This window comes from Erithacus rubecula (genome assembly GCF_903797595.1).
Source record: "Erithacus rubecula genome assembly, chromosome: 2".
Taxonomy (NCBI): Eukaryota; Metazoa; Chordata; class Aves; order Passeriformes; family Muscicapidae; genus Erithacus; species Erithacus rubecula.
The window spans coordinates 30,709,893-30,735,200 of record NC_136685.1 but is presented as its reverse complement, the minus strand read 5'-3'; the positions used below and the strand labels follow the sequence as shown (position 1 = coordinate 30,735,200).

General features: G+C 34.5%; 1 protein-coding gene across 1 annotated transcript in view; it reads right to left on the bottom strand.

The window, feature by feature from the left end:
* Positions 1 to 5,325: 5,325 nt before the first annotated feature.
* Positions 5,326 to 25,308, bottom strand: part of MEI4 (meiotic double-stranded break formation protein 4) — a 67,866-nt gene continuing 47,883 nt past the window's right edge. Inside the window, exon 5 of the mRNA XM_079298171.1 lies at positions 5,326 to 5,791. Within this exon, the coding sequence (XP_079154297.1) occupies positions 5,540 to 5,791 (252 nt within the window). The 3' untranslated portion in view covers positions 5,326 to 5,539. The remainder of the gene's footprint in view (positions 5,792 to 25,308) is intronic.

The window sequence follows — 25,308 nt, the reverse complement described above, 5'->3', positions numbered from 1 at the left end:
CAAGCTGGGGTCAGGGGAGGTCAGCTACTCTGGAGGTCAGAAACAAATTTCAGTCTCAACAGGCTGGAAAGAAAGTCTTCAAAGAATATAACTAAATTCAGTAATTATAACTGGAAAAAAAAAAAATCCCTATGCTTTGACAGAAGAAGACCAGAAACAGCAGCTAACAGAAGAAAGCAAGAAATTGCTGTGACGCCTTAGAGGAGTAACCAGCACCATTGGTAAAATCTGCAGTGTACAGTTTCTCCTACATGTGCTGGAGAATGTGTGCACTGCTTTTTAAGCTGCATGGACTGAAAAGCCAAATTCTGTAAGGAACCAGAATTGCCTGAAGTCACATGAATCATTGGCATTTATGAGAATAAGTAAAGAAAGAAGACTTCCCTTTTAAACAACCCCAAACAAGGATCTTGTCTTGGAAATATTTTTATTCACTGGGGGATGTTACTGGTCTGCAAAGAATCTTTTCTTAAGTATAATTTGGAAGATTGTCTCAAATATGAACTCAAGCCTGGTAAGCAGGTGATATGCAAACAGTGCTCTTCTCAAGGATGAGGCTCTCTTTAGTATAACCATTTTAAGGGTGGGCATAACCTCTAAGAATTCAAGATGAATTTGAAATCAGCAAGTTTAGAAGAAACTATACTGAAAGAATGGCTTAATTAAAGCAGGGCTGTAAACTAACTTTGTGTGTTCAATTAAAGAAGCAGGTGCAGACTAAGTGAATTTACTTATATGCAAAATAGGAAAAACTGAAAGATAAAGAAGGTGAAACAATTTACATAAGGGGGAGCTGATTTAATAAAAGCCTAAGTGAAGCAGACCATCTGGATGAAGCTGCAGAAATTGTTGCAAATCAAGGCAATTAAGAACTGCAGAACAGGAAAAAAACCTCTTACTGGCATGTGACAGATCAAAAAAGCACAATCCAGGAAAGCTAGAAGTATATTGCTATAGAAGCAAAAAAATCAATAAAACTTCTTTGAGTTCTAAAGGGAAACATACATATATGGACAGCTGCTCAGGGAATGAAAACAAACACAACAAATGTCCTTTGCTTTTCCTGTATTTGTGCTTAGCATTATGAATAATTAAAAATACTTTAAAACTCATCCTTCTTTTCATTATTAAACTGAAATAAAGTAAGATTCTAATGTTAATGTAGTCCTATGATTTTATCTGACTGTAGTTTTTAACTACATCTCTCTCAAGTTGATCACTGAGACTTGCACTGCAGGAAGGACCAGTGCAAAGTGTCCAGCCTGGGAAGGAAGTCTCCTTTGCACTGATCCAGGTTGGGAGTGCCTGGCTGGAGAGAGTTCTGCAGGCAAAGCCCTCAGGGTGGGCAGTGAGCTGACTGTGAGCCTGCAGTGGCCCTGGCAGTGATGAGGACCAAGGGCATCCTGGGCTGTGCCAGCAGGAGCACAGTTTAAGGAAAGGGATTACCTCCCTCTAATCAGCACCTTTAATCTGCAGCTATACTACTGCCCACTTGGCATTCCCAGTAAAAAGATGCTGATAAACTGAAGTGTATTCAGCACAGGGCTACTGAAATGCCTGGGGCTCGAGCAACTCTGCCTCCAGAGGGTTTAAGGGAGCTGTGCCTGATCAGCCTGGGAAAGAGGTGATTGCAGAGGGACCTAACAGCAGCTTCCAGTGCCCATGGGAAAGATATCAAGGGGAAGATCCAGGCTCTGGGTGGTGAAAAGACTTAGGACACTAATCATAAATGAAGTAACTGTACACCAGTTCAGACTGTATACAAGGAAAGATTTTTCATGCAAAAGTGCAGATCCAGGCTCCATCCCGGAGAGTTTTCAGTACTTGACTGAATACTGAAATAGCAACAGACTACATTGATTTAACCAATATTGATTTGATCCCACAGCTAATGATGATTGAAGTAGGAAGTTGGACTAGAGACCTTGAAGTCTCCTCCAACCCAAATTTCCCTATGATCCTGTGAACATCTGATAATGTTGCACCACAGTAAACTACAAAGTGTATCAGACAGTAATGCATAGATTACCATATGAAAAAGATATTATTATAGCATTAAAATATGGTACAACTTCATTTTCACTGTTACCAACATATAAAAGCAATAACTTGTAAAATTAATACATTATAAACAGATTATTAAAAGATCCCAAACTAAGTTTACAAAAATATTCTAAGACAGTCCACTTCAAAATCCCACCCACTGCTGCCATTTAATGTAGGCAATAAAAACTCTTCAGGGAATAGAACAGTCAGTTGAACAGCACTAGAATAAAAATTTATTTTCTCTGTCTCATAATTTTTCTATTTTCATAAAATGAGACACTGTACCACAAAATTATTTTTGAAACAGATAGAGACAGGCATGAAAGTCAGTCACCCAGAAAGCTATGAATGTGGCAGAACATTATAAATTATAAAATCATAATCTGCTATTAGGCTACAAATAAATAAGCTTTACAAAGTCAACTATATAAATATATAAATGTGTGTGTTTATATATACATCTGGTTTTATAAGGCTGAATAATTTGTACTTGCAGAACAACAGCATTTTGTCAACATCTAAAGCACATGTTACAAAACAAGAGATGTGCAAGACAAAAGGAATATCCTTGAACTGTTAATTTTAAAACTGCAAGGGTAAATCATGTAAAACACTCCAGAGAACAATGACAGGTCAGATCAAATTATTTTCAGTGTTTCCTGTTTTAGTCTATGAGTCGTTATGCTCAGCACAGTGGACCTTGAGTGTTCTTTGAGACATCCAGTAGCCTACACTCAGCAAAGAGCACTTTCTCTGGATTTGGTGTTCCTCTCTAGAGGCCAGACAGGTTAAAACTTGGACATGGTCATACCTATTTAGTAAGTACTTGAATACTTAGTTTGAATCTGCAGGTATGTTTCTTGTAATCTGGTTGCAAATCCTCCAGGGATTATCTCAGTCATCCTGGTGTTTACTCAAATTACATCTAATAGTCATTGGATAAGAGAAGAAATGGTGCGAAGAGCTGGGATTTAAACCTAGGATTTCCTACTCTAAAACATATAAGGTGTCAAAAATATGGGGTTTAGTTTTCAGATAGGAAACCTAAATGCATGTTTGTGGTGGTGAGTTACATACCTAAGATCATGCTATCACCACTGTTCGGTGCTCTAAGCAGACACATTTAACTGACAGTGCCACTAAAGATGCTTCAGGGTAACAGGAGAGAATGTGACACAAGACTTAGAGAAGATCTGCAGTCCTTTGGGGTAGCAGCTAGATACCCAGTCCAAAACAGTTACTTTGCAAGTTTCATAGATTAGATATCTCAACCACATGGACACATCTAAATATACAAATCTACCTTTATGCGTTTTAATCTTGAGACAAGTCTCCTCTTAATGAAAAATCTCCAAGAAACAACAAACTAGTATTGCAGGGGTTATTGTCCCCACCAAAGCTGAGATGCTCATTAATGTGGTTCACTGCCCTATTTAATTTTGCACTAAGCAGATAAGGAGAGCCCAGCTGACCAGTTGACAGCACTTTTGCAGAGAGGCGTGTGCCTAGATTGCTGCAGTGGCATTGCAATGGGAACTCTCACTGTGCATCAACACGTTCTTGTCTTTCTGTATGCTGTGAAAAAAATATTACAAAAATCATGTCTCAAGTAAGCAGCTACTTCAAAATTCACCAGGAATGAATACATTTCCCAAAACATCTATTGCTTTCCAGTGGCCTAGAGAACCCGCTAGTGAGAAAGTGCTATTATCTGCAAAGAAGAAAATATGTGATTTTTGTCTGTTGCTTTACTAACAACAAAAATGCTTTTTGCAGTCGATGAGCAAATATGGTGTGCAATCAAGGGTTGAAACTTTTCTTTCAGACAACAGGTTTGAAACAATACACATTTTACCATTATAAAGATGCCAGTATCCTTCTCCATTTTTTCTTTTGCTTTCATGCTACATTTGAATGAAGCTTTTTTGAAAAAAATCAAAATTAAAATTGTTATATTAATTAGATAATTGTTAATTTTGTTTATTCCTTTCCTTTCTGTTTTCACAATCATGCTTTCAGTGCTGGAACTGATCCTCCACCAGAATGAAACAAACAAACAAACAACAAGTAAAGCAGCAACAAAAAAGGCACACTAGTTCCTGAGTGGCTACCAAACTTACACAGTAATTTTTTTTCTTTAGTTTGGTTAAACTTATTCAATTTCCTCATATGACTACTCAGGAATGCTTGTTTTGAAAATCAAACATTTAAGTTGAAAGGAAGTTAGCTAGAAGAAAGCACTAAACTAATGTTACCATATGACATATCAAATAGGAAGTTTAAGATCATAACAGGGATCAGTGTCTCAATTAAGAAACACTCTCTGGGGGGCCAATTCACCATCAAAGCAACCCACTTTCTAAATATCAATGCATTTTACATATATATAAAGCAAAGGCTTATTAAAGAATAAATACATTCAAATTATCAAGATAGAGGTGTTTCAGAGAATTTTCCCAACGTAAAAATTGATCTTACAAGTTCAAGGGGAAGGACAAGGACTAATACTCAAAAATTTTGCACTTATAATGAATATACACTTCTAGGAGACATAATAAACTAAAATATTGATTATCTAATAGAAAAAAGAGGAATTCATCAAAATAATCATCCTTTAGATTTATCAGAGACTATGGTTCAGTTACGATATTGTTGAGCTCACACTTTAAAGACCTTTTGAGATAATTTCTGTTAAAATATGTTATTTTAATTATTACTATGAATATAATACTGTCACACAGAAAAAAAAAAAACCATTTTAAAACACAAAAAACAAAGGGTATTTTATCAATATTCATTAATTTTGAACAGAAAGGCTTAAAGTAACTATTAAATGAGTTTCACTTCTTCAAATTAGATCTCTGAAATCATTACAAAACTCAGAGTGGATTAGGCCTATTGTACCTAAACTTATGCATACACAAGTAAAGCCAAGCAGTACACAATGAGTGTAAGGAAGTTGTGACACTGAACACCAGATTTTATTTAGCTCAAGTAATGACTCATTTGATTATCAGTAACAAAGCCTTTTCTGTAAGAACTTGTACTGATAAATTACCAAGCTTAAAATAAACATTTCCATTTCAGCCAACCAGACACTGTCCCTAAACCATAGAGAAGTTATACAACTTTTAGAAGACTAGGCATTAGTCTCCTAACTTGGAAGCTCTACATACATATTATGACTGTACTTTAAAATTCATAGTGTTTATTTTAAACAGCACCTGAAACAACTTTCTTTGTTCCATTTTTACTGTGTGCACAAACACCAACACACTGTTTTCTGTTATAAGAAACAGCATTTATTGAAAATGGCACCTGGATTATTACACATTTTCTACATTCAAAATTGGAAATAAATTGCATTATCTCTGAAACTGCTGTATAGAATAGTAGTTTAAAGTAAATGTTTCCCATTAAGGACCTGTCTGGCCTGAAATTTTTCCAATGCAATCCCACCACAAATGCATGGTTAAAAAGTAGGCTGCTTGTTTTAATCAATTTGCATTTGACCTGAGTTCAAAAGAACACTCACTCTCCACAAATATAAAGAAAACAAAGGGAATTCATCTGAGAGATGAAGAATAATTTCATCAAGGTTCTTCAGAAATTTGATTTTTTCTTCTCCTCCATAGTCTGAGCTTGAAATGTTACTTTTTTGTGCCTCATTTTGAAGAAGTTGTTCCAGAATCATGCACAAAAGAAACATATTCTCATACAGGGTGATGTCATACACAGACTGGGCCTGGGAATAAAAAAAATATCAGTACATAAGTAGAGTGTTAAAATATTTCTGCAGCCTAATATCTCAGATGACAGTTGAAGGAATACTGTTAAAATTTGCAGTATTATTTATATAATCAGGATACCTATACATTCAATATGATTACTTCTAAAAAATATTTTTCTTTTTGTAGTAATAGTCAAACAACTAACACTGCATCACACTACCAAATGAAAAGTCAATATAACCTCCTCTTCATGAGAGAGTTTGCTTTACCTAATTATCCATAGGCTGTGACATACCATAGTGATGTACAGAAAAACTGCAATAACAGCTTTGTTTGTTTGGCATATAATTAGAATCAGTGGATTTCTGTTTTCTGAGAAATAAAATAACAAGCAAAAAAGAATTTTTTACTCCTAAATATAGATACTCATTTATTCAAGCGACAGCTCCAGAAAGCAAATTGAAAATCCAAATTCCCAATCTCAATAGAAAATGCACAAGCCAGTTCAGAGCCACTTAAAGTGGAATATTCAGTTTGTCAAATAAGCTGGAAGAAAGACACTGACCAAGCTAAAAGTTTTTAGAAGTCTTACAGCTTTATCCAATATAAATTTCTCTGTCTTGTATTTAGAAACTGGAATTCTACATAGAAGTTTTCTGTACATAAGAAATAACTGATAAGATACAAACTTAAAACCTTGGAGAATTGTCTCTCTGGAATGAAATTTCGTGTCCTTAACAGCAAAATGTACCCATAATATGAGATGACCTTGTTCTGAAAAAGGCTACAATTACAGTAGGTAGATGATCAGAACTGAAAGGTAAAATCATAGCTGCTGGAAAAAATAATTATATATTTTAGGAAATGGACAAATAGCTCTATCAAATCTATAAACTGTTTAGACCTGTGGCACAAAGTCGGATGAGTCAAGGCTTCGACATGGGTCTATGAAAATGCATCAAACCATTTTACTCAGTCTAGACTACATACTGTAAGACTTCCCAAAGTGTGAAATCTATAGTACAATATAATGCAATAATATAATAGGTTATACAAAAAATGTAAGTTATTTTTGATTCCACTAGAATCTAAGAAAAAGACATCACTTTACCTTCTCCAGCTACAACTGAGGAAGATGTTGGCTCAAAGATTGCTCACTTTGCTTCCTGAGACAGTAGTTATTAAACCTAAAATCTGTGTTGAAGCAACCTGGGGTGATGGTTTTCAGGTAGCCTCCCACCTCAGAGAAAAAGTTAAGACACCACAGCCATCCTATTGCAAATTTTCAATGTAGCAAAAGAATTTTGCTGAGTTTTCTAGAAATCTTGAAAATTAGAATCGTTACTAAGACACATCATCCCTAGCCTTGCATACTGTGTCTCTCTGAAACATGGTAAAAAAAAGGTACAGTTCAGAAACTGCATACTGCCAAGAATTCAGTATTGACATTCTTATCAGAATAGACAGCAAAAAATGAAAAAGCATTGCATAATTTAATAAAAGTATTTTAAGTATTTGCATATTTCTGAAGTTCAGTTAAATCAAACTGCCTAATTTGGGAAAACCTCTTTCCAAATCAGAGGTAATAAGGTAGTCTATTTTTTCAAATATCAAACATCCAACTCTAGGACAATCATGCCTATACACTGATTGTTTTGACTGCTAACTAATAGTGGGGAGCTAAATATATTTACTTTGCTTATTAGGCAAAATTACAGCTTTCAAAGTTGCAAAAGTAAGTGTTATTAATTAATGATTTACTGAATTTCTAGGAAATAGATGATTCCAAAGCTCTACAAAGTCTGCTCCTAAGACTTTCAGTGTAGGGATCATCTGACCAAACACAGCTGAGATAGTCATCCCTTGTTCATATTTCAGCTGGTGGAGGAAAGCAAGGGGTGGCACACAGCTATTGCCATTTCACATGCTCCAGGGCACCAGCTGTAAGCCAGGAGGAGTACCTTAGGTGTGCTGTTAGATGTCTGAGTTCTTGCAACTGAGTAGTTTCCAGGGTCTTTCAGCAAGTAATTCATCCCACTCTAAACTAGAACCACAGATATACCATGTTCTGAAACTCTTTACAGTGAAAAAGTGTGACCTGTACCCAGGAAAAATGACTATGTAGAAACATAAATGGAAGTTCTATGTTCTTAGTTTCTGTAATTTAGAAATTAGATGCACATTACAAGCAAAAAATCTTTGTTTGGCTCTCAAGTGTTGGCCCTGAAAATCCACTCATTTTACATAATTTGCCTTTCTAAAATGTAAAAATGTTTTAGAAAGGCAAATTATGTCACTTCACTTACTCCCATAACCTCAGGCTCTTCCAAGCAGTTAAGCAATTGTGTTACTTTCAGTGGGTTTAAAAGGTGCAACTAAATGCAGCTTAGTAAACTATCTGACTATGGATAATAGAATTCACAAGTTAACTAATTAGCTACCTCTACAAATATTACTGCATTAAAGGAAAATTGTTTAATCACACAGAACTGACATTAAAGAGAAAGGATAAGTATGATGGCAAGGAGGAAGTCTTTTTTTGAGATAATTGCTTTTCTGGAGACAATTGCACTTTGAAATATTGCATCATATAACCAAGGGGGAAAAATCAGTCTAGAACATTTTCTGGCTCAAGGCTTATTATTAACCTTTCCAATCCATTTAATAATCTGAACAAAATGTGTCTCTGTTTCTTTTGTTAGATGTCTTCTGTAGCACTGATTGATGCAATTACAACCAATACAAATTTATGTGCATAACTGCTAAAGTGATGCCTTTATTGTTCCCTAATGGTGCAGAGTCAGATAATAGGCCTATTGATCTTTCCTAAAAGGGTGTGTGAGGGGGGGGTAGCTGTGCACATACATGTATACACCAGAAAGTTCAGAGGGTGTGTCTATAAATGTGTCTATAAAGCAGCCCTCATATATATATATGTGTGTGTGTGTATATATATGTATATGTATATATATATCTGTGTGTGTATATATATATGTATATATATGTGTGTATGTATATGTGTATATATATATATATATATATCTGCTGCTATCCCAGAATGTATTGATACCAACTTTAGGCAACTTTAACAGTAACTCTGTTTTTTAGATTCAATTTTAAGATAATCCCTCTTACAAATCAGACAGGTAAGCAATATGTATTTTGGATACTATACTTTTTGAGATCAGTCTTCATCTATTTTGCCTCACCAAGTACTTGGAAATGTTTTGTAGCAGTAAGAGCCATTTTTCATGTACCTTAGCTTCTAATTTAACTTTTGAAACTATTTTCTTACTATGATTTATTAATACAAATAAACATTTTAAAGTTAAATAATTTTTAAAAAATTATTTATATAAAACTGAGCTTTACATAAGATGGAAGCAAGGATCACAAGGATCTCCTAGCTAGATCTGATATCTGCTAATCGGAATTAGTTGTATTTATATCACCAAGTTCAGAATGCAAGAAGCATCAAAACGTTTGGTTAAAATTAGTTCTCCAAGCTTCTTCTACATTTTACAGTGAGCACCTGGAAATGGATACATATTTGCTACATCATTTGAAAGCAGGGAAGTTCTCTTACCTGTCTTCAATATAATGCTATCACAGTCAGTACTAATATGTTAAAAGACACTGCTGTGTTCCAGGTCCCTGGCCCTTATTATACTTCCTCTCTACAAAACAACAGATCAGGTGGCCCCCAGACCAAATTCCAAGATGCTGCTTGGATTTGGAGGCTTGGTAAACAGATGAGGAAACAGATTCCTAATTGTACTTAGAATATTTTTTGGTTTTTTGTCTTAATTGTTTATGCACATTTATATAATTTATTCAAAGGCCATTAGTAACAGCCATATAAAACAAAAGAAATCTAAGGAATTCTCTACAATTCTTAAGCCATGTCATCAGCCACAAGTCATATTTCCAGTGACACAGTCTGTTGGGCCTGGAATTTTCACATGCAGAAGGTTAATGACACTTTCTGAGTAGAGTAAAAGTAAGTTTTATTCCTTTTACATCTCAAAAGATGTACAAAACAGAGACAATACTTTACCAGTGCAAACAAAAATTAGATTAAGGAGAGTATGTTCATGGTAACTGCTTCCATGTAGCTCAGGTGCTTATGTAGAAGTGTCAGCAACACCTGTATGCCCTCTGGAATACAGGAGGAATGGCACTCACTTGGGAAAACTTCTTTTTATGGTTTAGAATAGAAGATTTAAATGCTGAAACTTCTGACAAAATGAAAACAATTAAAATTAATTTTGAAGTACCATTATATTTGATTATAGACAAAAAGCTTCCCTCCTTTTCTATCTATAATTTAGTTAACATCTGTTTAGGCTTTTGAAATCCCATAGCAATACCAAATTTAAATATATGTTTTAACAAGTAATTCTACACAACAAAATGCTACATAAGACTGATATACCAGTATAAACTTTAATCAAACTGGAAAGATAAGTGTTTATTTAGAAAGTCATAAAATTTACACTTCTATATAGTTATTTTAGTATTAGTATTTATTTTATATTATTTAATATATATTTTAGTAGCTCCCCATTCCATCCTCTCCTTATAGTTCTGCTTCTTGTAATTTTTTACTTGCAAATTTTGCCTCTTCCATTTCTTGGCAAACCTTTACTATTCAGCAGAGATATAACTTTTCATGCTTGCAAAGTGTCGTTCCTATGTTTCAAGAAATACTAAGTTAAATTTCACTGAAACATCAAGTGTTAAAAGGTACTATTATTCCTTTTTTACATGCATGTTTTTCTTGATTTATGTGTTACCAGAGACACACAATTATGAGTGTTTAACAGACAATTAACCCCAACCCTTTTTTTTGCTGTTGGTTCATTCTATTTGCTGCCTTGGCTTTCTGGTGGTAAGAGGGCATGCTCCACCTAGAACTAAGAGGAAGGTGACTGAGACTAAACAAAAAAGAAAGTGATGTACTAAATGCAGTCACTGATGCTCACATAAATGAAAAAAAACACTTCTGTGCTACTGTGCCTGCATACAGGAGGGAGACTGAAATGATTTTCTGAATTTTAACACTACAGTTCTAATAAGTATATAATTATAACTACAAGTTCTTAAATGGAGCAATATTTGACAGCACAACCTTTTAAGAAAAATCTTTCTAAATCAGCATAGTGAAAAACAAGAAAAAAGTGACTGACTGGAAGCTCTGTCCACAACTGGTCACCATTCGGTAAATTTTGTGTTTATGAAGGAAATGCTGAAAACCTAAGTTTTCAGTAGAATCAACACTCTTTTACTCTACTCATCCAGTCAAGGTCAGAGGTTAATGAAAATATATTTCAAGAATCATTGAATTGTTTCATCAAGTCAATACATTCTCACTTTACAAATAAAGAAGATCAATTATCACAGGGAATTCTGTTCTTGACCCTTCAGTTTTCCTTTGAGAAATATCCAAATTATTTATTGCTGTGTTCAAGTGCTAAATACAACAGAAACATTTTTCAGGGTACAGTTAAGAACATTTGGATAGTAGGCAGTTTATTTCAAAACAAGACAGAAATCCTCTTAACTAGATGTGCTGCAAACACATAAAACACCTCTGTTTGATCATTAAAATTTACAATCCCAATAACATCCCCAGTATAGAAATCACAGTAGGATAAAAGAGATTATCTATAATTGTTACTGTGTTTAAATGATATGCAGATATGCATCTCTAAAATATTTAAGGCAGGCATGCATAACAGTCTTTACTAGAAATCTTTTTGTTCTGTTTCTAATACTACTATGTTTAGGTAAAGGGTAATTACAAATTGTCATGATGCAGGATTCAGTTTTTAGCTGATTAGCATGTCTCTTTAGCAGGGTTTTGTTTTGGGATTTGATGCCTGTTTCCTGAACAACCCTCCAATAATCATAATCTTCATAACCAGGTCAAATATTCACCTGCCAAGTAAGTTCAAACTGATAAATGAATTTTTTCAGTATCTTAAGCAAAATTCACATCATGTAAAATTCCTCATTTAAATTTATACTCTCACAGCCCAAATTTTCAAAATATTTTCACCTTTTATTCAATAGGTTCTGAAATTCCATTTTTTTTCTTTATTCATGCAAAGCATCACTTTATTCTGAAGTAGATCCCTAAGTTTCAACTATTCTGCTTGTAGATCAAGATCAAATGTGACTGTGGGAAGGGTGAAGGAATTACCAACATTTTTAACAGCTAAATTCCAGAAGAGAGGCCATCAGCTAAACTCTTGGAACAATTTAATCTACAGCATGTGCAGTGACTAGTCTTGAGTAAGATAGTGTCAGCAACACTTTAGAAGGCCCAGACAGCCTCATGCTAGAGAGGTTTCAGAAGCAACAGTAAGAATTTTGTAAAAATAGTATCTGTCCAAATATAATTATTTGGCATACCCTGGAAAATACTTTTGATAGGATTTAAAGTGTTTGTTCTCCTTGCTATCTCCCAAGAGGAAGCTACTTATCCCTGAGGCATCTGTGCATTGTGCCTCCTCCACATATCACTTAGCAGGGTCATCTGTTACTAGCCCTGAGTGTGACACACTGAATCATGTGAAATTCCCAAGACATCGTGAGCAATATTATTCTTATCTAGTAATACAATTCCCACAACATATTGTGAAAAATTAAATATGTCAGCAGCAGAGCATTGACGTTTCCATTTTGGAGTAGGAATTACAACAACTGCCTTGCAAGTGACAAAACAAAGATACAGAAAGCTTTAAAACCCAAATTCTAATCCCTTTTATCCTATTAAAGAAAGCTAAAATATAAGTCACAAAGCTATCTCATTTGGAGAGAGCAGCCAAAAAGTATCAATCTCTGAACCTGCTTAGGATAATGGGAATTTATAATCACATTTTATTCCAATCTACAAGGCATATACTTCAAATCTGACTTCTCACATGCATTCTGAATTTATAAAAAATATTTTTTCACAAGTTGAAGCATGTGAAATACATTGGTTTGATTATGGTTTAGTATTTTTTTTTTTAAAAAAGAATCTGAAATAAAGATTGCAAATATATCTATTATAGTGTGGGTCCTTTCAAGTTAAATGAGGTACTTAAGAATATTTCCAGCTTGAAGTAAATAGATGAGACAATCCCATGTAAAGTCTCTATCAGGAGAAAGCAATCAACAAAACAATCTAATAAAATTTCTCAGTTATGAACACTTCAGGATTAGAGAAAGGACTTTTTTGTGGTTTGTATTTCTGGAGGACTTGCCTATTTATAAGTGTAAGAGTACTACATGAAATAACCATATAATTAATATAACGGGTGCTGTTTGTTGATATAAGAAATTAAGTTCTTGTCCTGCAAGAAGCGTTGTAAGTACAGCAAGGCCAGTGATTTAAGCAAGTTTTGAAAATAAAAATCATATAAAAAACATTTTTATAGGTAAAAGGACATTAAGGTAATAAGATTAAGTTTTGAATAACAGCATTAATAAAAGTTCCTCAAAATCACATCAGAAAACAATGGATTGCTGAAAAATATAGCTACCTTAGTTTCAAAAGATTTGATAGTTTACCTGTTTTAGAAAATGCACAAGAAGCTCTGAAATTAAGTAGCAATCACTTTGCACTGCAAGGTACACATTTATCTGTACTGGATCATAATTCATTGATTTTTGAAAAGATGCTTTTCAACATGCTTTTCATCTCATGCAGCTTTCTTTTTATTCCTGAAAGCATGATAACTTTGCCTCCCATGGAGCTTAACTTCCTAAAATTATCTCTTCCAAAGCTAGGGATGGAAAGAATCAACCGAACCTAGCAAATGGCATATGTCTGGTCCAAGAACAAACCAAAGCAGAGGGCTGTCACAGAAGGTGCCCTTAAATTGCTTGCCACGGGACACTGTGAAAGCTGAAAGCTTGTCTGGGGTGAAAGAAAAGTAAGCAGTTGTATGACAGTGAAATCTATGGACACGTGTAGAAAGAATCAATCACTCTTCATCTGGAAAAGCACAAATAGATAGATATTGGGAGAATGTTCTTGAAAACATCTCTGACCTCCTCTGAACATTTATTGTAAGCACTGTCAGAGGCAGAATAGCCATTTCCACGTTTTTCTATCTCCCAGTTTAATTTACTGCCTCACCCCTCTACCAATGGTAAGTTACTTCATAGAAGAAAATCTTCCCTTTCTGAGTTTGCAGTTAGCTTACAACCAGTGGCTCTACATGCATCCCTCTTCATTTTCAATGAGATCAGTCCTTGCTCCAAAGCCAGAGACAGAATCCACCACACCAGGTTCAAAATCACAAAGAAAAAGAGCCCAAGCATGACCAAAACTAGGTGGTTTCAGATTAACTGAGAACAAAGCTTGATGCTTGTATTTATCTGCTGCAAAAGAAAACAGAAAATCTCTGAAAAAACAAGACAAAACAAAACACTTAAGAAGGAGCAAAAGGAGTGATTCCAGGCATTGCCCTTTGTGAGGAAAACCTGCTTGGAACACAAGTGTAATGTTTGCAAGAAAAAGAAGTGACATCTGCTTTATCAGTCCCTTTCATCCAAGGGATCAAAGTCTCTGTATAATTTTAATAGAGGAAAAATGCTAAAGAAGACAGGTTTCCTTATAATTATGCAGTTATTTTTCCTCTTCCATAATTAGAGGCTTAATGTTCTGTAACTGTTCAAGGCAATATTTAACTTAATGTTAAACTAACCTTTGATTTAGGAAGAAATGTTTTGCTATCTATTTAGCTTTCTTCTTGTTTAAAAAAAAATCTTGTACTTATTGTATAGATAAAAAGTCTTTTGTAAAGTGTTAGTATTTCACATATATGCATAATGTTTTCCCAAACTATTTTCCTAAAATGGATTAATGTTTCCCTTAGATACAAATGAAACAAGACCACAATGGTTTTTATGGAGATTCTACCACCTGTCTTAAACACCCACTTTCCACTACAATTATGTCACCAAATCCCATAACAACCTCTGAATTTTCACAGAACACCATGAGAGTCTTCCAAACTTTAACTCAAGAGACATGGAAGCCATGGAAGACACAAGAAATATAATTTCATAAAAATTTGACAGTTTTGACAAGCAGTGCTATTTTTCTTATTTATCATATTTAAAACTATGTGGAATATGTATGGAGAATTAATCTTGAGCATAAAAATATTGCTTATTCAGCTCAAAAAATGTCATGAAATCATGACAACACCACTGTATCTAAAAGTTTGCTTACATGTATCAAAACTTAATTTTGGAAAGAATTAGACTTTTTGACTAAAAACAAAAAACAGAAAACGGAACAGATTGCTACCTACAATCTTTTTAGACTTTACAGAAACCAGATGGGTATGACTATAAGCAAATATGGTTTTGCTTTCAATTTTTACTTTTCCATTATCTGGTAGACTCTTCTGGAAAGATCCAAAACAAGAAGTTGTCTAGACAACTTCACTTTTTTAAATTTGGTTTTTTGTTTGTTTCAGCTGCTTTAGCACAGCAGTGTAAAAAGACAGGATTTTAAGAGCTCCAGAGCAGCAGTTTAGAATGTGTGAGTGTCATGGTGCTGGAAAGCAGTGATATGCAGTTCAAGATTGGCCCTCTAAAGTTCAGCATGCCAGCAGTAATTCTAAAGACAGTTACACTTAGGTATCCCATTGAAAGTGAAAACCTTCTGTAACTTGTGTGAAAATTGCACAATTGTGTTCCTGATGGAACACAAAAAGCAGAGTAAACTTGAAATGGATTAAATTCTAAATTGACTGCCACAAGCCAACTAGTTTTTCTAGCTTTGAAAGAGAAAATACAAGAAACATACAGGAAGAATTATGTACAGGAAAATGCTTATAATTCTAAAATTTATACGAGGTGAAACAAATAATGAAAGAATTATTGAAGAAAGTTCTGTGTTCTGAGTATTACTACATAGTGAAATTTACTAGGTTATTCCAAGTCCAAGGGCTTCCTTATCATAAAACCAGAATAGTTTGACTCCCATTCAAAGTAGTCTGGGAAAAGTTGTCTTCTATGCACATCAGTTTCTATATGGCACACCTGGATGATTCTGTAAATCTCGAATATGTAGGCTGACAAGGATACAACTGACCTTAACTAAAATGTCTTCAGGAGAGCAGAGTCAAGCCAAAATTTGGATGTTCAACACCACTATTTTCAGTGAGCAAAGAGCTGTTTATAGCAGACCTCATTCCTTGTGCTAGGTGGATACTATCAAAGGAATCTGGGAATGTAAGGGCTTGAAATGACCTAGAGTAAAGCTAAACAAAATTCAGGAAGATTTACATATGGCAAGAAAAACGTGATTTTTCACTTTTGTGTAATTTCTTATTTCAAAGCTTCAACACACTTCAGTAAAACTAACTAAAACTGAAAAGTAGTGGGAAACGACAGACTTTTTTATTCTTCACAGAACCTGTTTGAAGGATAATGTTCTGAGATTGAATTGGATACATTAGAGCTGAATACTCTAGCAAAAATACAGATGATTTTATCAAATGGCTTTGCTAAGGCAAATATTTAAAGGAAAAAAAAAAAACCTAAAAATGAGCAGAAGTGCACTCTTTTGCTCTGAGTCACCCAAAAGGAGGCTATTGCAACCAAACTACAGAGATACTATAGAAATTTAAAGCAATTAAATTTGAATCAGAAGCATTAATTAAAGAAAAAATCACAACCACAGAAAAATCAACCCAACTGGAGCTCAAAGTACATTCAAAGTCAAAATGGATCTGAACAAAGCCCAGTGAAACAAGACTTGAGAAACCCTAGAACACAGTGGTTTTAAATGACTGAGATGAATGAGATGTTTGGTGGATCTGTTACAGAAAGCTGACATAAATGTATCTGCAGGGGCCCATATGGGTCCCTAATAACAGTTAGTAAGCTAAAGTTCCCAGAAACACATTTTCATACATGTGAATGTGGTATGACAGATGCATAAAAGAAATGTCATAGTAGAGAAGAAAACCAGAATAACACCAGAGAATAATATAAACAATGGCAACAAAAGAATGGCATGTCAGGAATACCACTGGAAGTCATGAACATACTTGCACTTGCTGGAACTGAATTTTAGAATGGCTTAGGTTGGAAGGGAACTTAAAGATAATCCAGTTCTAGTTTTTTGTAAAAAAAGGAGTTGAAGAGTGGAAAATTAACAAATATTCAAACTGAAAAAAAAGATACAAATCTCTTCATATTCACTACAAAACCATGGATGTTCTGAAGGAGACTGGACTAGCAGAATAATTAGCACTATGTTACTCTGCAAACTGCTTCCATGAAAAACAGAGTTTAAAAATGCAATTAGGATATGGTATTTGCCTGAATAATTTCAAGGCTTGATAGAGTTTCAAGAAAGTTACAGAAAACAGTCCCAAATTTCCACCACCAAGACAGCACATGACATTTTGTATAAAACAACAAATAGCATCATCCTACTGCAATTAAGATAACCTACATTCAGTCAAGATTCTCAGAGAGGACTCTGCTCTTTCTCCAGCTGCCAGCACACTTGTCAGGTTTGCTGTGCATCAAAATACAATATATAGATATAGATGTAACATGGTGTTTTTTAAAATAATAGGCCTGAAAAGATGAGAATAAATTTCACATTTCAGAGGATGACTAGCTTTTCAAAAAGGTAGCTAAGCTTCACTTTGGGACAGGTTTGTTTTTCTTTTTAAATAAATGATCTAGAATAAGTAATAAAGCATGTTCCTAACTGTGGAGCAGATGTAAGAATTCAAAATATCTCTATGTTATTTTATGTACCACATTACTTACAATCAGGTAATAATTACCAGTAGGCAATACATACAAGAATTTAGCAAAGCTTTTAAAGTGCCTTTAGGAACACAATTCTTTCCTCTTTGCAGTAAATTTAATGCAATTTAACCTAATTGCTTAATTTATCAAGCAAGATTTAAATCACTGTGAAAGATATTAAAAGATCATATTAACAAATCATACTAAACTCACAGGCCACCTAGCTCTTCAAAATTATTTCCTATGACTGCAGGAATACATTAACAAAAACAAGACAGAAAATCATTAGAGACTGACTCATTGAAAGAGGAGAGAAAAAACAAAAGCAAATGCTGTCGAAATTGAGGTACATAGATCATCTTTGGTATGCTGTAACTGCCTCCTAGCAAATTTCTAGTTTTTAGAAGGTCTGGACTATCTGGCATAGCAATTGTAACATTACAAATGGCTGTAAGCCATAAGCTGCAGTATAAAGAAACCCTCCTATTTTAATGCTCAAATTTGTTTTATTAAAAAAAGTCACCATTCTTGTGCTTATGCTTATGTGGAGAATATATATGCACAGGGAAAACTTCTGGGATAATACAGCAATTTGCAGAGTGAACAAATAAGAAAGAGAATACTGCTACATTTTTATGGCTCTAAGGTAGCCATGCACTACATTCTTACAAGATTCCCTAATGGCAGTGAATTAGCCAATAGGGAACTCATGCTCTGACTGTTTCTGCTACCAAATTTAACTCATTTAAATTGAATTTAGGTTCTTCTATGCCATATGGGCACATAGTAATTTATTTAGTAAAGTTTTTAAGCTTTCCAGTCTGAAATGTAAAAATTTCTTATTTGGTTTTGTCCCAGTTCCATCTCTCTTCCTTAATACTCTGTATTTTACATTCCCTACTGGAGAGGGAGGAGATAGGATTATCACCAGACAGAACTATGGCTCATTAACTGTTCTTTTAGGTTCTCAATCCTCTGGACACTAAGAATTTAAAGACTTTCTTCACCCTAAAGGGTTAATTAGGTTCCTTTTCTACTGTTCCCTCAGTGGGATCTTAGTCTAGTGTTCAGCAAGGTCAACATTGAACCGTTACTACTCTGTCTGCTACTTCAGCTTCTCATGAAACTTTTGTTCCAAATACTTCTGTCCCCAGGTGATACAGGATTTAGCAACAAGAAGGAATTCCATTTTGGGGATTTTTTTCCAACCCAATTTTTTGAATGTCTGAGATTGTATCAGAGTTATCAACTCTGAGTTATCAACTCCAATACTCATGTGCAGATGAAGGAACTTAGTGTTCCATTAATTTTAATTTTCTTGATTTTAATTTGTCTTAATTTTAATTCCACTGTCTTTTAGGAAAAAAAAAAGGCAAAAATCTTGTCTGAAGAACCTTCTTTCCATCTATAGGAACTTGCACCTGTTTTCAGGATCAGAAGAAAACTTAACCTGTTGTGAAAGATCTTCATGAGCATCATTCCTTGAAAGAGGAAAAGTTAACAGCAGTTCCAGGTGACAATATGGAAAACAAAATGGAACCACTTCTGGCTGTGATAACACAAATGTACACACAAAGATACAGAGTAAATGCAATTCTTAAAAGAAGGGATTATAGTCAAAATTGGAAAAAGTAATAAATAATAATAGGAATGTATTAGGCCTCTTTGGTCTCCAACAATGTGAGAGTAGGTATCTTATAAAACTTTTTTCAAATTAGGCTGTTGTGTGGGTGATGATAACACCATTATTTCAGTGGACCCAACTCTGGCTGTACATGTGGAAGTGAAGAAATGTAGCCCCACTAAGTACGATCCACAGAACTGGATTCCTCTGAAAAGTAATTGTCATTAAGGCAAAGGATCTTAATATGGTCCTAAAATCTTCAGTGAAAAGAAACACCTCATCTACTCTACCATTTGAAATAATTAAGTTACCTACAGGTAGATGACCATGGGGAAAGGCATTTTTCTAGGTAAGCACACTTGAAGGTACTCCTTATGAAAATTGTACAGCACTTGTCTTGACAGGGAATATCAACACAACCACTGCTGCCTATAATATCCATAGGATGAATGAATAAACATTGGAAGAAAAACTCTAGAAGACATTGCAAAAACATTGGTGAGGGAGAGCAGTTTAGGCAGAACTTTAAATTTGCATAAATACCTTAATAACTAGCTAGAAAAGCTGATGATGCAAATCAGTTCTTTCCAATTCCAAAGTCATGCTTCTGGTCTTATGCCTAGAACTTAACTTTTATTCACATTTATATTCCACTTGTTTGGCAGCCACAGAAATATCAAGAAACCTCCTTCACCCAAATGAAATTAAAAGTAAACCGATCTATGTTGATTTTTCTGGTTTTAGTTGGTTGGTTGGTTTGGAGTTTTTTGTTGGTTTTGCTTTGTTTTAGTTGAATTTATCTATTAATTACACAGGTTGAAATTGGAGATTTTAATGACTTTACCAGATTTAAAATAGCCTTGTTAACAGAGAGATATTTTGGCCAACACCTGATGACAAAGGAAGCATTCTAGACATGGATGTACAGTGATCTTTTGATCAAGCCAGAATGTATGGCAGGCTGAAAGACTTCCAGGATCAATCTGGGAAAAAAACCACGTAGGCTCATCCCAGAAGCATATAGGTATACATGGGCTGGACACTACAATACCCCTCATGAATTTCATGAGGATAACAACTATTTTTCTAGAAGAATTTGCATTGCTTCTCCTATGTTCTCATTTGGTAAACAAGTGAAAAAAGGAAAGAGGCAGAATCCCATGCTTGTGGGAAGTCAGAACTCACAAAAGCAAGTCGTGTCATCACAAGGAGCATAACAAGTCTGAAGATACAGCTGCTTCAAAATACTAACAAATCCCCAAGCCAGCTGCTCTAGCCTAAGGTTGTCTGAAAGGGTTCAAGCAATTCCAAAGGTAGTTCTGATAAACCATGATCATTAAATAGTAATAATGAAAGTGATGCCAGACACAGTATATGCATCCCCTGCTGTTGTTAAAACATGAGACTGAAGACTTCCTTCTGGATAAAGTCAATGCCTTTTACTGTCTTTCTTCGGCTTCATTGGAGGTGAATAACAAAGTTGCTACTAACAGCAAAAATTGTGCAAACCTTTGTGAATTTTTTCCTTAACACTGAAAAAAGGTAGTAGAGCCTGAAAAGTCAGCTTTCTGCCTTCACTCATCAGTTGGAAATCATTGTTGTTTGGGACAAACATTTTTCATTGACAGCTCTGTTTGAACATTAAGTTCTTACTGCCTGACTTAAGACACTGCCTTTTTGTCAAGCAAAAGTGCAAAACAGCAAAAAAGGTAAACTATATTTGTTGATTAGTAGGACTGTAAGAAGTCATTAGATCATTCTTCTTAAACCAATGTTTTCTTATCACAATTCTACCAGAAAAAAAGAGCTTAACAGATCAAGTGGATAATCCACATGCATTGCTTCTAAAAGCAATCAGCATTCACAGGTGGGAGACTAGTGTGATTATGGAAATGATCTGATCATCTCATCCTTGCCAACGGGTACCCCATTCTCCTTCTGAAAAAACAAAACAGTTTTGGAAACATTCTGAAACACCAAGTAAGAGTTTTTTTTAAAAAAAAAATCCAGTTTTTTAATTCTTTAGTACATTTAGGACTCCTTTTTTAAATTGCAACATCCTCTGACAGTTTCTGAGAACAAGATATACGCTAGAATCTTAGTACTGCCACAATTTACTCTTCTTACTCACCATTTAGGATCAGGGTGGAACCTCAGAGAAGCACAAAGTATTGGCTGAAAATTTTGCCTTAGAGAAAAGCACATCTGCAGTGATATCAACAGCCCAAAGATAAAAGGTGATTTAGAGAAGGAAAAAACATTACAGAGAATTAGCTCATATGACAAGAACTTTTATGGAATATTCACACAGGGAACATAGCTAGAATGTTCTTGTGCAGGATCTGAAGATCAGGAAAGAAAATATACTACCTATCTTTGAACAAAGGTGTCTCTTTCTCAGATGCAAGGATTTTTTTACCTTCAAATTTCAATTTAGGTCTTGCACAACAACAAAAGGCAGGAAAAAATACTGTTTCTCTTTTTTATATCATACACGGTTTATATACTTCTGTTATAACTCTCATTTGTTTGCTGTTTAAGTCATAATCTTTTGTTCTCTCAGAATCAAAGATTTTACAAGTCTCTAAATATGTTGTGTTAATCCAAAACTCTCTCTAGTCTATTATGTATTTTCTGAGAAGACATTATCACATAAACAATTTTGCTGCCACTCATCGTTTATATCTTTACTTGTTTCTCTTACCCTCTTAATAAATATTTTAGAACACTTGCTCTGCATGAAAACAATAGTTGAAACCCTATTTTCTGTACTTGGTTAATGACATTAAAGAACTGACTCTTGAGGGTTAAACAAAACAATCATTCATTAAATTAATCAATGAAAATTACAGTAACCACAATCTTCAAAATTTCAATTTACAATAGTTAGCATCACCTTGCTACGTTAATTGATGAAAGAACAATGACAAAATACTTAGAGTAGTTTTTAATTTGCTGCTCTTACATGCAGTATGATTTATCTTAGAATTTAAAACTGAGCTTAATTGCATATTAAGTGATGGCAATATGTGCAACAAGTCTTTATTAATATCACTGTCTGTCATATTTCATATTGAAAACAATCTACATTGCCTCACCTATAAATTGAACTTGTAACACAGGCCTACTTCACACTAAGTAGCACATTAGTATTCTACAGAGACTGTAATTGCCATTCTACTGCTTTTATAATACTCATGTTTTGAAATGCTCTCCTTGCATTTATATTAAAAGCATTTGAGAAGACAGTCATTGAGTGGTGGGAATAATTTTGCAGAAACACAGGAACATTTTTTAGATTTATTTTGACTTTGTGCATGCCTGAAAGTATTTGGTATTTGTTTTCTAAAAAGTTAACTAATTCATGTACAGTGATTACTCTGGTAACTGCAGTATTCACTGCAGAGACAATCAAGCTCAAAATTGTTTTAGAAAGATACTGCATGAAAGTAACACGATTAGAGTATTCTGATACAGATGATTAAGAGACTAATGCAAATTTATATTCTCTTATAAGAATGAACTCTGCATGTTAACATGGTTTGAAGACAATGAAAGACGAGGAAATTAAATACAAATACAAATGATCTAGAAGAAAATTAGCATTTCAGAATACTTAAGGATAGTTCTGGTGAGAAACCATGAGATAGCAAGATTGGGTGTCCTGGTTTAGGAATGGTATTCTCCAATTTAGTGCTCTCACTGAAACTATGCTGCCACTTGCTTGCTCCCCTCTACCCCTCTCCTTCTGAGGGCTGGAGAGGAGAACTGGAAGCACAAAAGCTAAAGATCATGGGTCGAGATAAGAGCAATCTACTGGAAATAGCAAGGAGATAAGAAAATGAACAGTAACAGCAAGAATACTAATGAGAGTGAGAGGGGAATACTAATGAGAAAGAGGGGAATGATTCACACACAAACACCAACACCTGACTGCTCCCTCCCCACACCATGGTGATCTGGAAGGAACCCCTTTCTCCCCAGAAGAGACTCTTCCTCTTGCCCCTGGCAATGACGTGAGGTGATGTAGAATAACCTCCTGCCCCTGGCCATGCCCCCTCCTGGCTACTGCAAAAATTAATCCTGTGCGATCAGGACACTGGGAAAATGTAATGTGTCTAACAGGAGATATCCTGTGCTGCTAACCCTTTCTTGTTGTCCAAGTGCTGTGGAAAATGACACAAGTGTTTTTCCTGTTTATTTCCAGACTGGTTTGGCTGTTCTTATTTATTAAATGTATATATTATGTAAGGTATGTCAAGTGGTATGGTAAAGAATATACTAAGATGTGAAGAACAGCACAATCTGTTAGTCTAAGTCATCAAACAGACTGTACAAATCTATTTCTTTGCAAAAAAGTAATTGTTTGTAAGAAAATGAGACGTAAGGAGGACTTTCATGTACTGACTTCCTTTAAAAGGACATATACAAATCTCTTCCCAATTTCCAAGTTGAAATAAATGGTTTAGATGTCTCACTTAGGGTTTGTAAACTGCAATAATGCAGGTGAGATGCACAGAACAAAATCTAAGATGCACCCTTTTCTGTAATTAACAGTAAAAGGAATACCTGTTGGCTTTTAAGATCAAGACACAAATATGAATTTACCAAAAAATAAAGGAACAGCAATGTGGCTTCCAAAAGTAGTCAAAAAAGAGTGTGAAGTTCTAAAACTAGAAAAATCAAGAGTCCTAAAACAAACTGTATCGTGAAATAGTAGGGAAAAATTATTAATAATCCAAAGCTGACAGAGTTGCAAAAAACTTTGAGAATGATAGCAAACCAAACAATGACAGTGACTCACAAGCCCCCTTTGAGCAGTGTACCCTAACTAGGAAAACACATCTACTGCTCAGTCTCCAATATTGTGTACAAGCAGGCACACAAATCAAGCACCAGAAACAGTGAGGTGGTAAGAAATCAGTTACTGTTAGAATTTACAACAGACAGAGCTTGGTTGTGTATTATGTGCAGCATTTCCTTATGTTTGTGACATGCATTATTGCTTCTATTTTTGTGTGTATCAGACTGCAGAAGGCTGAAATTTTACACAATCCATGGAGAAAAAAAATGGTAAAAAAAATCCTTGCTTACTTAGATAACAGTTCTCAAAGGCTTTCTTTTTGCTGTACTCATATCTTATAAGACATAACCTTCTTAATTTGAAATTAATACCCATTCATTGGTATTTCTACAGCAGAGCTGCCCTTGAAGGGTTGGAAAGAGGAGATAAAACCAAACTAGATTAACAAATTCAGATTTTTCTGAACAAATATTTTACTTAAAATTCTTACAGCAAAGAAACACTAAAACAAACCAGAGAAATAATTCTGCCACAATCAAAAAATAATTCCAAGTTCTTAATGAAAGAAAGAATCTAAAGTATTAAATAATATATTAGGAAGCTTTTACATAGCCTGACTTTTAAGAAAGGACCACAAAGACCACACTGCTTGATCTAAAAATTCCCAGAAAGTGAATATAATTGTCTTTAAGAAATATACATAACTTTATCTTAAAGATGACAAACTACAGAAGTTGCTGGTTTTTAATGTAATTTGCTGGTACAGAACTGAATTTTCCAAGTACCAACATTGAGATGGAAAAGTATGCTCATGTAAAAATGAATATATTAAAAGAAAAGTGAAAGCACTGATAAAATGTTAAATAATCTATATGTAGGAAGTAGAACAGGTGGCACTGAAGGTAAGGTAAATATTGTCATGCACGTAATTGATGAGAGAAGCTAAAAGAGTCATAGAATATCATTAAGTGCTAGAGTAAAAAACCCTGTCCAACTGAACAACAAGATAAAAGAACCACAAACCAGAAAAACCAAACCAAAAAAAAGAACTTCAAAAGATGTTAGGAGAGTTAAAGTAAAGCCACAGATAAAAAGAAAGATGCCCTACTAAGTGTAAATAAGAAAATAGGTAGTTATGAAAAACACCCAAACCATAAATAGTCCAGGATGGTTTCACTTTCATCCTGAAGTGGAAGAAGAAAAGAATATTTCTATTCTATAGGATAGTGTGGATGGAACTAAAAAAGTGCATATATGAAAAATCATCTGCAACAACCCAAGACTTTATTAGGAGATGCTCTCAAATTCCTCCCAGAGCACCT